This window comes from Mirounga angustirostris, unplaced genomic scaffold, assembly GCF_029215605.1.
Source record: "Mirounga angustirostris isolate CCGP_5_RB_7025 unplaced genomic scaffold, mMirAng1.0.hap1 SCAF_11, whole genome shotgun sequence".
Lineage (NCBI taxonomy): Eukaryota > Metazoa > Chordata > Mammalia > Carnivora > Phocidae > Mirounga > Mirounga angustirostris.
Genome location: NW_026991719.1, coordinates 113945185 through 113959850, shown reverse-complemented (window position 1 = coordinate 113959850; position 14666 = coordinate 113945185). Strand labels below are relative to the sequence as shown.

The 14666-nt window shown below is 45.7% G+C and overlaps 1 protein-coding gene across 6 annotated transcripts in view; it reads left to right on the top strand.

The window, feature by feature from the left end:
- The window catches only part of FGF13 (fibroblast growth factor 13), a 490212-nt gene that overhangs the window by 21921 nt on the left and 453625 nt on the right, over positions 1-14666 (top strand). For 5 of the 6 annotated variants that reach the window (XM_064574634.1, XM_045883288.3, XM_064574631.1 and 2 more), the window contains exon 2: positions 35-247. In XM_064574634.1, the coding sequence (XP_064430704.1) occupies positions 199-247 (49 nt within the window). In that variant the 5' untranslated portion in view covers positions 35-198. Of the gene's footprint in view, positions 1-34; positions 248-8981; positions 9142-14666 lie in introns of those variants that run through there. The other variant, XM_064574633.1, reaches the window with a different exon arrangement.

Genomic DNA, 14666 nt, shown 5'->3' with positions numbered 1-14666 from the left:
TCACCCCTCTCCTTTCCTCCCCACTCTCTCGTAGGCAGCGGCGGCGGCGGCAGCGGTGGGGAAAAGCGGATTCCGCCCCGAGCCACACCGAGGGGAGCTCGCGGTCGCGACTTGCCGCCCTAAGCACTCTCCGAAGTCCGGCCCGCTCGGCGAGGACTTCTGTCTCCTGGGCGACCCTTGTCAAGCAAGCTGGGATCTATGAGTGGAAAGGTGACCAAGCCCAAAGAGGAGAAAGATGCTTCTAAGGGTAAGCCCGCCCGCCCAGTCCGCCGGCTTCCCTTCCCTTGGTTTCCCTCGCCCCCTCGCGTGCGCGCCGCCCTTCGGCGGCTCCCTGCCTCCCTGCCGGAGCCTAAGCTGCCCGTGACCTCTGCGACCCCGGGCGAGAAAGGAGGGGGGGGCGGGCCGCGGGGGGAGGGGGGGCTGGGGTTGCACCACTTTCCCTCCTTCCTCGTGGAATTGTCGCCCCGCGAGTGCCTCCAGCCTCTTCCACTCCCCCTCTGGACGCACCGTGGTGGCGCTGCGGGCGACCCGAGCTGCTGCAGACCGGAGCGCCAGGAACAGCGCTGCCTGCTACGGGCCGGCCGCCTGTCTGTGCGAGTGCATGTGTGTGCGTGTGCGCGAGTGTGCATATGTGTGCTGCGCGGGTGCAACATGGTGACATACTCAGGAATCTGCCCCACTCTCAGAAACCCAAGCTCGAATCCACCTTCAACCCCCTCTCCCCGCCCCCAATGCAAACAAAGAGCCTGGCCGAGACGCAAAACCCCTCCCCCCCCCGCTCCTTTCCCCCTCACACCCCCTATTCCCCAACTCTCTACCCCCTCCCCAGAAGGCAGGAGCTTGCAACCTTCGACACGCCGCGTGCAAAAGTGAGCAATCCTGGTGCCCCGGCGCCGCCCGCGCTGCGCCTCGGCAGCGCAGCCTCGCCAAGCCCCCGGAGAACAAAGGCTGTTGTCCCCTTGCCACTAGTGCCCACCGGGAGCGGGCCTCCGCGGGAGGGGACAGTCCCCTCTCTCCGCTTTCTGGGGTTCAGCCACCTGGCCCGGGGCACCCGGCCGCCGGTCCCCCGGAGTGTGCATCTCGGCCTGGGGCCTCCCACCGGCGGGTTGGGGAGGCGCAGCAGAGCAGGGCTCACACCCGGGAGAACTCAGAAGAAGGAAGGGGGGGTCCTCCTGACCCCCGCCAGCACTAGCCTTTGCCTTGCTAAGGACCCGGCTTAGCTCTGGAATGTAAGCTGGAGATGAGCATCCTTGGAGCTCCGGGTGCAGGGAGAGGCGCAGAGAGGGGTGTGGTAAGAGCAGTTGGGAAACGGCAGGTGCCTTAGAAGCAAGTGTCCGGAATGGTTACAGAGCAGACGCCGGAGTGGGCTGGACCGGTTCTGAGGGCCCCAGGCGCGCCGATCCGCAGCGACCCACACCGAGTTCACGCTGCAGAAATGGGACTGCAGGGAGGGAGCCCCAGCTTTCGTTCACGGGGCCCTAATTCCTCCCTGCACCCTGGGGCCCCCTTCCCTCCCACTCCTGTCCCTATTCCTTTTTCTCATCTCCTCCTTCTCGCCTCTCCCCATCTCAGAGCTTTCTCTCCCCGGGAGATTCTAGGACAGCACCAGCCCTCCCCCGCTGAAAGTTGTCAAAAGTCTTCAGCTCAGGGCCTTTATCCTTGTTTCTAAATGGAGTCGATCTCTTCCAATTAGGCAAAGCGTTGAGGAAAGGCTGGCAAGTTTGTGTGTCTGTGTCGGGGGGTATAGGTCTGTTGTCCTAAGGGTCAGTGTTGCCACTGGCCTGGCTTCAGGCCAGAGCTCAGCCCGTCCGGACCCACTTCATAGGTGCTGGCTGTTTGAGGTGCGCAGATGAATTGAAACAGTCGCTTGGAAAGTAGAACTCTGGGTGTACATTTCCAGAGCTTTCCTCATTGTAGTTTGTCTTAAACAGGCATTCATAGGTTTAAGAGAAAATGACTTCAGATTCGTTAAAAGGTTTTGTTTTGCCCTGAGGGCCCAGAGAGGTAACAGCAATGGAAGATTGTAGCACCAAACTGATCTAGTCCAGTGATTCCCCTTCTGAATCTGGGAGTACTTCGGCTTTGTTTCTAGAACTTTGGTTCCTGATTTCCAGCAGGTGGTTACCTAAGGTTTATTTCAGGCTGCCTTTGGGAGGGCCCTGAATCCAAATTCATTCATGGAAAGTGAGTTGCTCTTTTAGGAATATAATTTGCAATTGTCCAGAATGGAGTAACAAGTCTGGAAACATTAGGACAGGTCTCTGTAACTCAATGATGAAAATTTTTACTAGGCGCATGTCGTAACATTTTCTCATGTTGACTCACCACACTTGAAACCGAATACCTCTCTGTAGGAATTATGTAATTAGCACTTGGAATTATGGTTGAAATTAGAAGAAATTAAAGTAATTTTATAAGACAACTTTTAAGAAGGGAGTTTACTTTCCCGAGGAGATGGGAATCTTATGGATGCTGAGAGCGGAGTTCCATTTCTGCCTCTGTTGGTTGTTGAATTTAGAGCATTTTGAAAATAGTCAATGCGTAATAGTTAGCTTTTTATTCTTTCAAGTATGTTAAAAGCCTTATGCGACCAAATTTGAAAGACTACTTTTTATGTTAGAGATGAAAGATAGCAGGTCTTATTTCTATTTTAACCAATGAAGATTTCCGACCATATTCATGAAGAGGTTTGGTTATTTACAAATTTCCTATGTATGGGTCATTTTTGAATTATTTTTTTTAAGCTTAAGGGACTCATGAGCACACTCTTTGCAACATGGCAAGACACAGGATTGAACATTTAATAGATACTTTGAATATACACACATTTGATTTTGAACAACAGTGTGACAATGATTGAATCAAGCCAATTATTTGAATGAATTTCATAATCTGTTTCAGAGCCTACTGTTTATTTAAATTCAGCCTCCCACCCCATCATCTGGGGTTCATGCCCACAGCCTGGAAGACTATAATATAGTGTTTCTAGAGTTCTTAAAGCACAGATAGTAGGTAATCAGTAAGTTATTTCATGCTGCTGAATGAAATTTGGCTTTCAGACACACAAATTGCCGATTGTCTTTAAATGACATTTTCTTCAACTCATTGAGGGTAAGACCAGTCTCAGTGATGGGCAGTGATCTTTTTGATAATCTTTTCAATAACGTAGTGAGATGAGATAGTCTGTCCTCTTTGTTGGGGGGGAGGGTGGGAATCTTGATTTTGTTTGAAACTATGAAAATGGCCTCTTGTGTAGCAAATCACCTTTTGTTCATTTCTTTAGGCTTTACATAAACTTTTAATTTGGCAGATATGTATATAGTTAGCAGCACTCAGCTTCTGAACAGGAGGACCTATTTCCATTTCAGGGAAGAAGAAAGCATAACATTTGTTTGTTCAAGTCGATATTCACTTAGCTTTGACTCACTCCTCTCTACCTTGTCACATACAATCTTCTCAGCAGTTCTCTGTTGGAAAAGCACTCAGTTAAGGCTGGGTCTGGTTTCCTGCAACTGTGTTATGTGGCATTCAGAAAGCGTGTAGCCTGCTCCAGATAAAACCAAATGCATCCCTGGATTGAGTAAAAGGGCTAGCCAGTTCTCGATTTCAAAGCTGCCATTTGGCTTGTAGCTACCTGTTTGGAGTTGGGTATGTGTTTTCAACCACCTTTTCCCCTTGTGCTTATGGAGAGCCATCTCAACCAGGCAAGTTTCAAGGCCCTGTGATATGGGCTGTGGGTTCTCTTGGAGAGACAGTCGGTAATAGCGGTCAGGCTGGGCTTCTGCTGGCTGCTGGGGATGGAGGACAATTCCACACAGTGCAGGAAACCAGCCACTTGCACAGCTATTGCTGTACTTGGTTGTGGTGCCAGCATGCTTTTATGGGTACGGCTCATTTTCTGCTCCTTTCCTGGCCGTTCCCAATAGCCTGTCTAACCACACCTAAGGATGGGGCATTGTGGTCAGGCAGCCAGCATATCAAGTACTGAACCCTGAATGCCATTCCCAAAGATCATCTTGGTCTTGGTGGATTGCTGTAATAGCTTCCGTCAAGTGTCTTTCTCAAATTTGGGCCAGGCAAAGCAGGTGCTTGGAGGTATTTTACCCACAAGAAATCATGACGTTGGTGACTTCTTACTAAAAACTAACAGTCATAATCTACCTATTATCATGTAGGGACTTGATTTTTTTCACCTTGTGGATAAATCCTCATGGACCAGTGGTTTTATGGAGCGTCATAAACCCCATGTTTTCTTCTATGCTGAGGATAGTGATCACCGCCTTGGTGAGGGTGTGTGGCCAAGGAGATCTCGAATCAGAAATGTCAGTCTGTTCTTGGGGATAGGTGCAGAAGAGGAGTGCACAGTGCCCACCCCCCCCCCAGTCCTCTTCATTATGATTTCTAGTGGTGTGCAGCTTCCTTATTGGCAGAGGCCGAAGCGAAAAGGAGGAGCACGTTGGGACGTGGGTTAGGGGTGCTGTATCTTCTTACTGAGTGTTCCTTCCTCTAAGTCTCTTTCTGGTACAGTTCAGATCCTTAAAGGGGCTTAGGGCGCATCCTCAGGGTGGAGATGTGGGTGAGGTTGGAGTGGGAATGGACTTGGGGTTGGGGCCGGGGTGAGAAGCAGAAAGTGAGCTGTGGGGCGAAGGGGAAAGGGTTGAGGCCCACGCCCAGGGCAGGGAAATGTATGGTGGCCCTGAGAACAGGCTCAGAACAGGGAAGGGAATGGGGATCAGGGTTTTTGGGTGGTAAGCTGGAGGGCCGAGTTGTGTGGCAGCGAGTAGGGAGATGAAACTGTTAACATTCCAGGTCTCTTTGCAGCTGTGCTGTTTTATGTTCAAATCAACTCCTCATTCTGGGAATTACAATCAACATAGAACAACCAGAATGTGTTGCAGCTCTTCAAATGTATCCAATAAAAAGGCTTTCTAGTGTCTGCTTCATTATGGCTTATATTTTTGGAGTTGAGAAATTTGAAAGGAATAGAAAATAATTGCCACGATTAAACAATTCAAGGAGAAAAATTCCCATGAATTAAAATACGGCGGATGTCTATTACTTTGCCAAGCTTAACATGCTCTTTGAAATGTAAAGCTTAGGCACATACTATGGTTTTAACATTTAGTAGAGAAGACAAACATCCGCATAAATCGTTGTTTGCAGTCACCAATTTCTGTTTGTCTCTCCAGAAGACACATTAGCCCCAGGATTTCTCAGCACGGGCTGAGGAATGGACTTCAGGTTCACTGTACTGAGAAACATGATTTATCTTAGTCCTCACCACTTGAAATGTAGCTTATCTGTTTGTGATATCCTGGTTCTACAAACTCACTTGAATCAGATTTCTGACATTTTTTTTTTTTTTTTTTACTGTGGCATTTTTGTCACTTTGGTGAATGCCATATCTTGATGAAACATTCATTAGGGATGTGGATTTCTGGGTAAATGCATTAATTTCCTAGAGAAGGTGAAATAGTATATAGTGATCATTATGACCACTCCAGCCTGCTGGTCTAATTTCTCCTTGAATTGGAGGGCCATTTATTTTTTCTCTAAAGCAGTGTTTTCCAGGGTATTAACCCTGAAAATGGCAGTTTCATATTAGCAAAGAGATAAGTTCTTGGTTCTTGGGGCACAATGGAAATGGGGACTATTTTATTAAGAATCTGGGTTTGTAAGAGACAAGAAACCCAAATTACAATTACTGTAGGTTGAGATCACTGTAAGTAAAGGCAGTCCTCATACCCTACTCATGCCTCTGCCCTTTGAAATTACTTTTAGCATTGATTATCAAATGGAAATGGTCTTAGCGTCACTGGCTAATGACCTTCTCCAGAGGCAGGGGGCAGAGGGTAGTAGGTGTCCTTGTTGATTCTTTTAAACTCTTTCAGCACTCTTGGCTTCAGTTGGTGTAAGGTTTGAGTTGACATTCTAGGAGGTGCAGTAGGGCTGGCATGAGCTGGGTTGCTTGCTTGGGCTTCCTACTCTCACCCTTCTGCAGAGACCTCAGATTTAGTTTGGACAGTCACTATTTGGCCTAAAGGAATTCTTGGGTGTACATGTCTGTTCTTTCTGGATCCTGGCAGGAGGCCCTGGGAAGAAAGAACAAAAAATCTGGTGAAAGGCAGGCCTGATCAGAGGCCAAATTAGAAAATAGTTCATTTTTATAAAGATTTTATTTATTTATTCGAGAGAGAGAGTGAGAGTAAGAGAGCACAAGGGGCGGAGAGCAGCAGAGGGAGAGGGAGAAGCAGATTCCCTGCTGACCAGGGAGCCCGATGCGGGGCTCGATCCCAGGACCCTGGGATCAGGACCTGAGCCGAAGGCAGACGCTTAACCAACTGAGCCATCCAGGCGCCGTGAAAACAGTTAATTAAAAAAAAAAAAAAAAAAAGGAACTCAATTTCCTTTTGTGTAATTGAAGATTATACACAGTAACTTACACAAATCTGAAATGTGCCTCTTGATTAATTTTGACAAATGTTTACACCCATGTAATCAGTATCAAAATCAAGTTATAGAATATTTTCATCACCCCAGGGAGTTCTCTAATGTTCCTTTCTTGTCATTCCCTCTTCAGAGGCAGCTTCTCTTTTGATTTTGGTCATCATACTTTGCCTGTTATTGAATTTAATTATCAATGGAATCATGCAGTATGCATTCTTTGTTTCTGACACCTAGTCACCTCTCCTTTCAGGAAGCTTCCTTTCTCACTTAACACCCTTTCTCTGGTTTCTTGGGTACCCCTCCCCCCCCACACACACATACTAGGGCACTCAACAGGGTCTTGTACTTGTCAGGCCCATAAGGAGTATTTGTCGAATATTCTCGGCAAGGTAAGGAATTCCTTTAAGCAGGGGTATGTTTGATCGTCATTTAATAACAATGACAATAATCATCATACTTATCATTAGTATAGTAGCTTCTAAATTATTGAGTACTTATTTAGTAAGCATATATTATTTTTACATATATCTCATTTAATCCTCCTGACGGCCAAAGTAGCGATTAGTGTTTATGGGCTTTAGAGATGAGAAAATTCAAGTTTACAGATCGAATGAGGTCACATAGATAGTGGATTGCACCTAGCACAGTGATTGGCATTGTAGTAATTAATGAGTAATTGTAGAATGCATGTAGCAAAACTCATTGGTCCTGTGCTGTGTTCATTTCCAGTTTGTTGTCATATCAGAAAGCTGTGTGTAACAGAACGGCTCTGTCACTGTTTCACTTTGGTGTAATCTGATAGATGGCTGGGGATATTTCCATTTTAACTAAGGATTGCCAGAGGCTGAGCTTTAACCCCAAGGAATTAATGTCTGGTTGACTTTCTAGCATCTCGGTTGGTTGAAGAATAATTTTGGTTAGGGTCTTAATACTTTTATTAAACACTAAGGGATTTGACATGAAATATCTCCTGAAATCTTCCCAACAGTCTATCAAGGATAGATATACATACTATTATTATTCCCATTTGATGGATGAAAAAACCGAGTCTCAGAGACTAAGGCCAGTCTGAGGTCACTCAGCTAGCAAGACGGTGGAGTTTGAGCCAAGTTTGACTGACTTCAAATCCACCTCTTTTTTTTTTTTAGAGGGGGGAGGGGCAGAGGGAGAGATAGACTCTTAAGCGGGCCCCACGCCCAGTGAGGAGCCTGAACTCACGACCTGAGCCGAAATCAAGTCAGACACTTAACCAACTGAGCCACCCAGGCGCCCCTCAAATCCACCTCTTAACCGCTGTCATAGTGCCTCCCCACGCAACACGGGGGATGCTTTATCTAATCTCTGTTTGCACAAAGACAAAATTATTTCCTGTTTACCAATGTGGACATGGTTAGGAAGAGCGTGCCCAGGCATACATGCATGACTGCTCCAGGGCTGTGGTCCTCGTGCGGCTGAATGAGTCTCTGAACATTTGTCTGAGTGACTCTTCCCAGCCTGGGTGCACAGAGATGAAAGAAACTCAGTCCTACCTTACGGTTGCCCTTCCTTTCCCTTTGGCCTTGGACATTCTGACTTTTTACTTTTCATTGTGTATCTTCCCTCAACTGGCCATGACTGTGACTTGTAAGATTTAAGCATCTGTCAGTTTGAAAATAATGGTGCTTTTCTCCAGAACTGTGTCTGGGAATTTGTTTCACCTGTGTTCTAAAGATTACACTTCCTCTTAATTCACTGCTGGGTAAAACTCCCAATTGTTTATTTTTTTCCCTATTACATGGCATATGCTTTCAGTCTGCCTCTCATCAGAATCATCTGTCTCATTTCCTTCTCTTTCTCAACGCTACCCCATTTTCTCTCCCTCCCTCTCTAGAACTCCCTCTCTCCTTTTCTCTCCCCCCTCCTTTCCTTGTCAACAGATGTCAGTGGTCATTAGCTGAATGGGGTTCCTTCGGGTATACTGGGCTCAGTGGAGGATTCTCATTTCTGCATTTTCTCCCCTGATAGCTATATTAACTTGAGTGAAGAAATCCACCCCTTAAAGGGCAGCTCCACAGAAGAGGCTTTTCACTACTTATTATATAACTCATTTTAAATGGAAAAATAAAAAAGTGCGAGCTTTATTTAGTTATTTTTACTATTTATGCTGCCTTCAGTTAGATAATATTTCCAAAAATATATCTTGTTAATGGAGACACAGCCTTGAACGACCATATTAATTATAGTTCTCAAAGTTAGGAATCATGTAGTTCTCTGTGCTGCAGAACCTATGTTTAACAGCTGTAATTAACAGTGATGGGTGTATTGCATGGTTATAGGTAAGTTTAATAACAAACATGAAACCCAGTTCTCACAAATCCCTCCAAATGATGGAGGTAGCATTTCTACTGCTCTTGAACTGGGGGTTAGTAAACAGATCGAGTTCTTAAAATATTTAGCTTGCTGTTAAAAGTGGAAGTAAACAACCTAAAGAAGGCAGGCTGAGTGCAGTTCTCGAATATGCCTATAGATATTTTCAGAATCTTCTTTCCAGCCTGACTTGGAAAGTATTGTGACTTGACCTGCTTCTTTTGCCTTTGACTTGGATTCTCTGTGTGTAAGCCTGCCTCTCCCCTTGGGGGAGGGGGTGGTTTTTCTGAACATTAAGACTTCCAAGAGCTTGGATCTGCGCGTGGTTTTCAGAGCGCTGAGGACGAGGTGAGCCTTTCTCCTGGAAACAGGGCCGGCCGCTCGTCGATGCGGTCAGTCCAGGGAGTATTTGTTGTCCGACTAAGCTGGGAACCGGACGGTAGCGCTGAACGTCCTGGGGACCAGCGTCCGTCAGTCGCCGTGGATCTGGCAGGCGGGTTTATTACAAACCTCGGTGTGCTCATTAGCCTCGTGATGTGGCGGCTGCCTAAAAAAGAAACACGGAAAAGTTGTGTCACCGAAGGTGAAACTTGGCGAAGCGCTGCTCGGCGCCCGGCATGACAAAGCTCCTTGCATTGCAGGCGGCGGGCAGCGGACGGCTTTGCCCACTGGCCCGGGTGCCCACGGCCCGGCCCGCCGGCGCGGGGACGCCGCCGCACAATGATCCGCGGCGCGGGCGGCCGCAGGCGGGGGAAGGGTTCGGTGCTCGCTCGGCGCAGCCCTGGCCTCGCTCGCGATCTGGCCGCGGGCGCTTTGCCGCGGGGGGGGGGGGGGCGGCGTTAAGATGGTGGCGGCCGGGCGGGGCCGGAGGGAGCGTGGTGTGTGGCCCCCTCCAGGCCTCCGGGCATCCGCGCTCGCGCTGCGCTGCGCCTGACCCACCCGCTGGATGCTGGACGCCTCAAAGGCCGGCTCGGGAGGCAGAGTCCAATCCAAGCCTTGAAGTCGGGGCTTGGCCAAGACGAGAGCGTTGCTTTCTCTGCCTAATGGTCAATGCTAATTCGGTTTTAGCTCTTCAGAAACCTAGGATGAATCTTGAAGCAGAACGTTCAGGGCCCATTTGAATTCTTTGGGGCGCTTTTCCCTTGCTTATGTTTCATCGCATCGATTTTTTTTTTTTTTTCAGATTACAAAATAATGCATGTTGAGCGGGGACAATTTGGAAAATCTTACAAGCATAGATAAGAAAATACCACCCAAGGGTTCCACTCCTAGGTTAATTTGTTGCGGTTTTCCTTCCAGTGTTTTTTTTCCTCTGAGTTTTAGAATACACGCATATACATGGGTTATTATCTTTGAGAATGTGTGGGATCACGCAGTATATACTATAACCTGCTCTTTTCACTCAACAACATAATAGAATGTTTTTCTATGTTATTAAATAATCTTCCACACCATCTTTTTTAGTATGTGCACTCTGGGTGTGGACTTGGGGGTGATGAAGGAGAGATGGTGATTTTTGTGCCTGTGGGTGTGAACAGTTCTGTACTGCCTCGAGATCCATCTCACTGAGCTCCACAAACATTATTAGTATTTTATAAATGTAAATTTATGAATATCCGTATATAAAGATCTATATATGCATGAGTAGATCTGTAAATATAAAATTAAATACATGTAGGCAAATCTGCATATGTCTACATAAATAGACATACAATATACTTAGAATAAATCCTCAAAGAAAAGACACCAAAAGGAATCTCTGGGTGGTTGCTTATAGAATATTTATAGTTTTTTTTTTTAATTTGTATCTTCTATTTTCTCTACAGTGGATATATATAATGATATTAATCATATAATAAAAAATAATATAGACAAAATATTGCTCATGGATTGTCTTCAAACTGCCTTTTCTGCTCCAGCTCCCACCATTTCTTGATCTAGAATGTTCTACCTATTCTTTCTACGTTTTATGATTCTCCTCTTCTTCCTCCAGGAAACAAGCCTCTCTTCCACCCTCCCCGCAGGAACTGCTTACTCCTGACACCGGGCTTCTGGCAGTTCCCACGGGCTACTGTGGATAACTCTATGATGAACTTTTCACCTGCTTAGGTTTTAGCTCCCCAACTAGATTGTAACCTCCTCAAGGGCCCTTTTCACAAAACAGATGTTCAGTAAATGTGTTACTTAACCGCAGCGCTCAGCATCCTTCTTCGGTGTCTTTAAATGCTCCTGTACTTTGAAACTCCAAACTGTACCAAAAGCCCTTAGACTCACAGCAACATTCCATCTGGATTTAATATTGCTAATTTAATTTAGGGTATAATTCCTATTTTACAGTATGTCATCTTCCATATAAAAGTGGCTACATGGTTAAAAGCATGGATTTGAGAGACTTGGGTCCACATTCTAAGTTCCTGTACTTATTCGCTGTGTGATCTTGGGCAAATAATCTTTCTAAGCCTCCCCAAAATGGGAGATAGTTACATTTTTCTTACATGCCTGTTTTAAAGGTGGAATGAGATAATGTATGGAAAACATCAAAGACAGTGCCAGCTACATAGGGCTTGGTCCATGGTGATATTGATAATACACTACTAAAACAGTAGTGATTTTCATATGGATTATTTGAGTTAGAGGGTTCCTTTTAGCAGGCTTGTTGGCCGTAGAAACAAATCTATAGATTCACACATTTGACAGTCATAGTCCAATTTTAATGGATTTTAGTTCTACTAATTCATCCATTAATTTGCTTAGTATTTATCGAACTTTCCATGTGCTGTAGACACTGAGAATGCAGCCGTGAGCAGAACAGATAACCATCTGTGCCTTCGTGGAGCTGATACTTTGCAAGTTTACTTTGAAGAACCAAACTATCGTTGCACAAAGCACTCTGCTCCATGTTGGCGGTATGTCAGTGAATGACCTGGTGCCCATCATGGCCATTCTTATCCTCAGGCGAGTTGGGAAAACATTGTCCTGGAGACAACACAGGAGCTCTGGAAATTAGGTGTAAACGTGCATTTTTTCTGGTCAGGGGTGTCCATAGCTTTCAACTCCTCAAAGGGCTCAGTGTCTCCACAACTATTAGGTGAGTTGGAGCCCTGAGGTCTCCGCCCAGCATTGTTAATGAGCTATGTGCTGTGGGTCCTTGTTTTCTCCTGGGTTGAATTAATCTTACACATGCAGATGCTTTGGTTGGGAGCCTCCTTTCTCTTGTGTGCTCCTCTTCTCTCTCCTCCATAGCATCACCTCCAGTTCTTCTTCTCACTGTCTTCTCTGTAGGAGAAACTAAGGAAGGAAGAAAATTTCTCAGTCTGGATCCCCCCCAGAGAGGGCAGGGTTGGCGGGGAGCTGGGGGGGGGGGCGCTATCAGAATGGCTCAAATAGTTTGACCATTCTGGTGGCTTGAACCTCAGTGGTTCTTTATGTGGTGGGCTCCAGGGGGTGAGAGTGGGACTTCTCAGATATCCTTCTGCCCGTCCGGAGCAGGTGGGCAAGGGAACTCCCCTTCTTGGGTACCACTTTCCTGTCTATATTTGTCTGGCAAGAGGTGGGGGCGGGTAGGAGTGTGCGGGTTAGGTTAGGCCTAGATACACCCCAAGCTCTTCTCGTCCTCTAGGTCCCAAGCAGTGTCCCTCTAGTTTGTTTATGACCGATCAAGTGCATTGACCTACTACTGCTAGTTACTTTGAGTTATAAATGGTTTTTTTATTTCTCCTATGGAATCGGGGGTTCAGGCTGTATAGAATGACCTGGTTTGTATCACAAGAGCCTTTGGGACTTTGACAGATTTCACCACTTAAAAAACACACAGCTTTCTCCCTCCGCCCCACTGGACATAAAAGCAACCTTTGAATTCACAGAACAAAGAGCATGTCTTTAAAGGGCAGCATGCACAGAAAGGGAGGAAAGGAAGTAAGATAGTCCATCCTCTTTTCTGAGGCCATTGTCTCCAGACAAGTGACAAAACCGAATACCTTGGAAAATCTTGTATTGATTTTTAGTGCAGAGGATATCTCCCTAGGATCTGAAAACCCTGGCAGAAGATAATAAACTTGTTCCTCTGCCTTTGAGCCAGAAGTTGAGTTGCTTAGTTTCCATGGCTGGAGGAAATGAGTGTAATTGCCCTACGAGAGTGAGATTTTGGCTAGGGTGCATGGCTCTTGACCATATTGTAATATAGGTGAGGCTCAGTTCACGAAAGCTTTACCTATGCAGATTGGACTCAGATGGGTGAATGGGAAGTAGTTACAGTATGAATGGAGTTACTTTCTATGAAAAATCTTTCTTTTAGTAGCATCATCTCCGGTGTATCTGAATGTTTCTCTGGGGATCAAGGATCACTTGAGTAAAAATAAAGAAATAAAAGCCAAGCCTAGAGGCCTCTTGTTGAAGCGTTTGGGTTTCCTGCAATTCTGTTATTGCTCAGAGTGGCTGTTTTTGCTTCCCAGGTTGTTTTTGAAAAATTTTGCTTATTTTTGTCAAAAGATTTATTTATTTATTTATTATTTTATTTAATTTTTTTTTTAGATTTTATTTATTTATTTGACACAGAGAGAGGCAGCAGGAGAGGGAACACAAGCAGGGGGAGTGGGAGAGGGAGAAGCAGGCTTCCCACCCAGCAGAGAGCCTGAGGTGGGGCTTGATCCCAGGACCGTGGGATCATGACCTGAGCCGAAGGCAGACGCTTAATGACTGAGCCACCCAGGCACCCCTATTTATTTATTTTAGAAGGGAGGAGAGAGGGAGAGAGAATCTTAAGCAGACTCCACGCTGAGCACGGAGCCCAACGTGGGGCTCGATCCCACAACCCATGAGATCTTGACCTGAGCCGAAACCAAGAGTTGGATGCTCAACCAACTGTTACCACCCTGGTGCCCCGCCCCCCAATGTATTTATTTTTAATTTTTTTATTGTGATAAAAGAGACAACATAAAATGTACCATTTTAATGATTTTTAAGTGTGTGGTTCATTGTTCTACAACCTTCACTGCTGTGCTTCACAGGTTCTTAATCAGAGATTATAGTGGCTGGAAGGGACTGTAAAAACCGTCTGATCCAAGTTTCCCATTGGGGAGAAGAGGGAATCAGGCCCACGGAGAGGCAGTGACCTGCCCAGGGTCCTAGAGCAGGTTAGTGGCTGGGGCCGGGCTTAGTGCTTTTCCTCATACCCACACTGATAGACTGAGGCAGGTGACCTCCTTTACCTTACCGATAGCAGAATCAAGGATTGGCATATTTAGGATGCTTCCCTGATTTTTTTAATCAAGTAAGCAATCAATTGTTACGATTTAGAGCCAGAAGGCCCTTCAGACACCATCTAGTCCAAATTCCTAATTTAAAATATTGGCTCTATTTGTTCTTTCTAAATCCAAATTGAACCTCAAAAAGATGCTAACATTCTAATTTTTAAAATCTGGACAAATTCTCTCTAAATTCCCTCTTCCAATGACTCCATGGCATTCCATGGTTGAAACCAGGTCCTTTGTGGGTGGCTGTTATTAATAAGCTTTCTTTGGGATGTTTACAGTAACTGCTGTGACCTAAATAAGATTGCTTGTATTGTTTTTTCCCCCACAAAGGCAAGAACATTTTTAAAAAGTGTGTTCATCTCCTTTCATTGTACTTACCCATGACTGAAAGAGCTGAAGCATTGCATTTTTTCCTATCTGTGCATTAAATTAGATTTCATTAGAAGGAGTAGAGCATTTCTACACAAGTTAAACATTTGGGGCCTTTGTGTACCATAACCAGTTTTTCTTAGAGGTTCATGACACTGTACCATGTATTATTACAGCATGTTCCTTTTTAAAATTTTTCTTTTGTTTCTAATTGTGGTAAAATACACGTAACATAAAATTTACCGTCTTAAC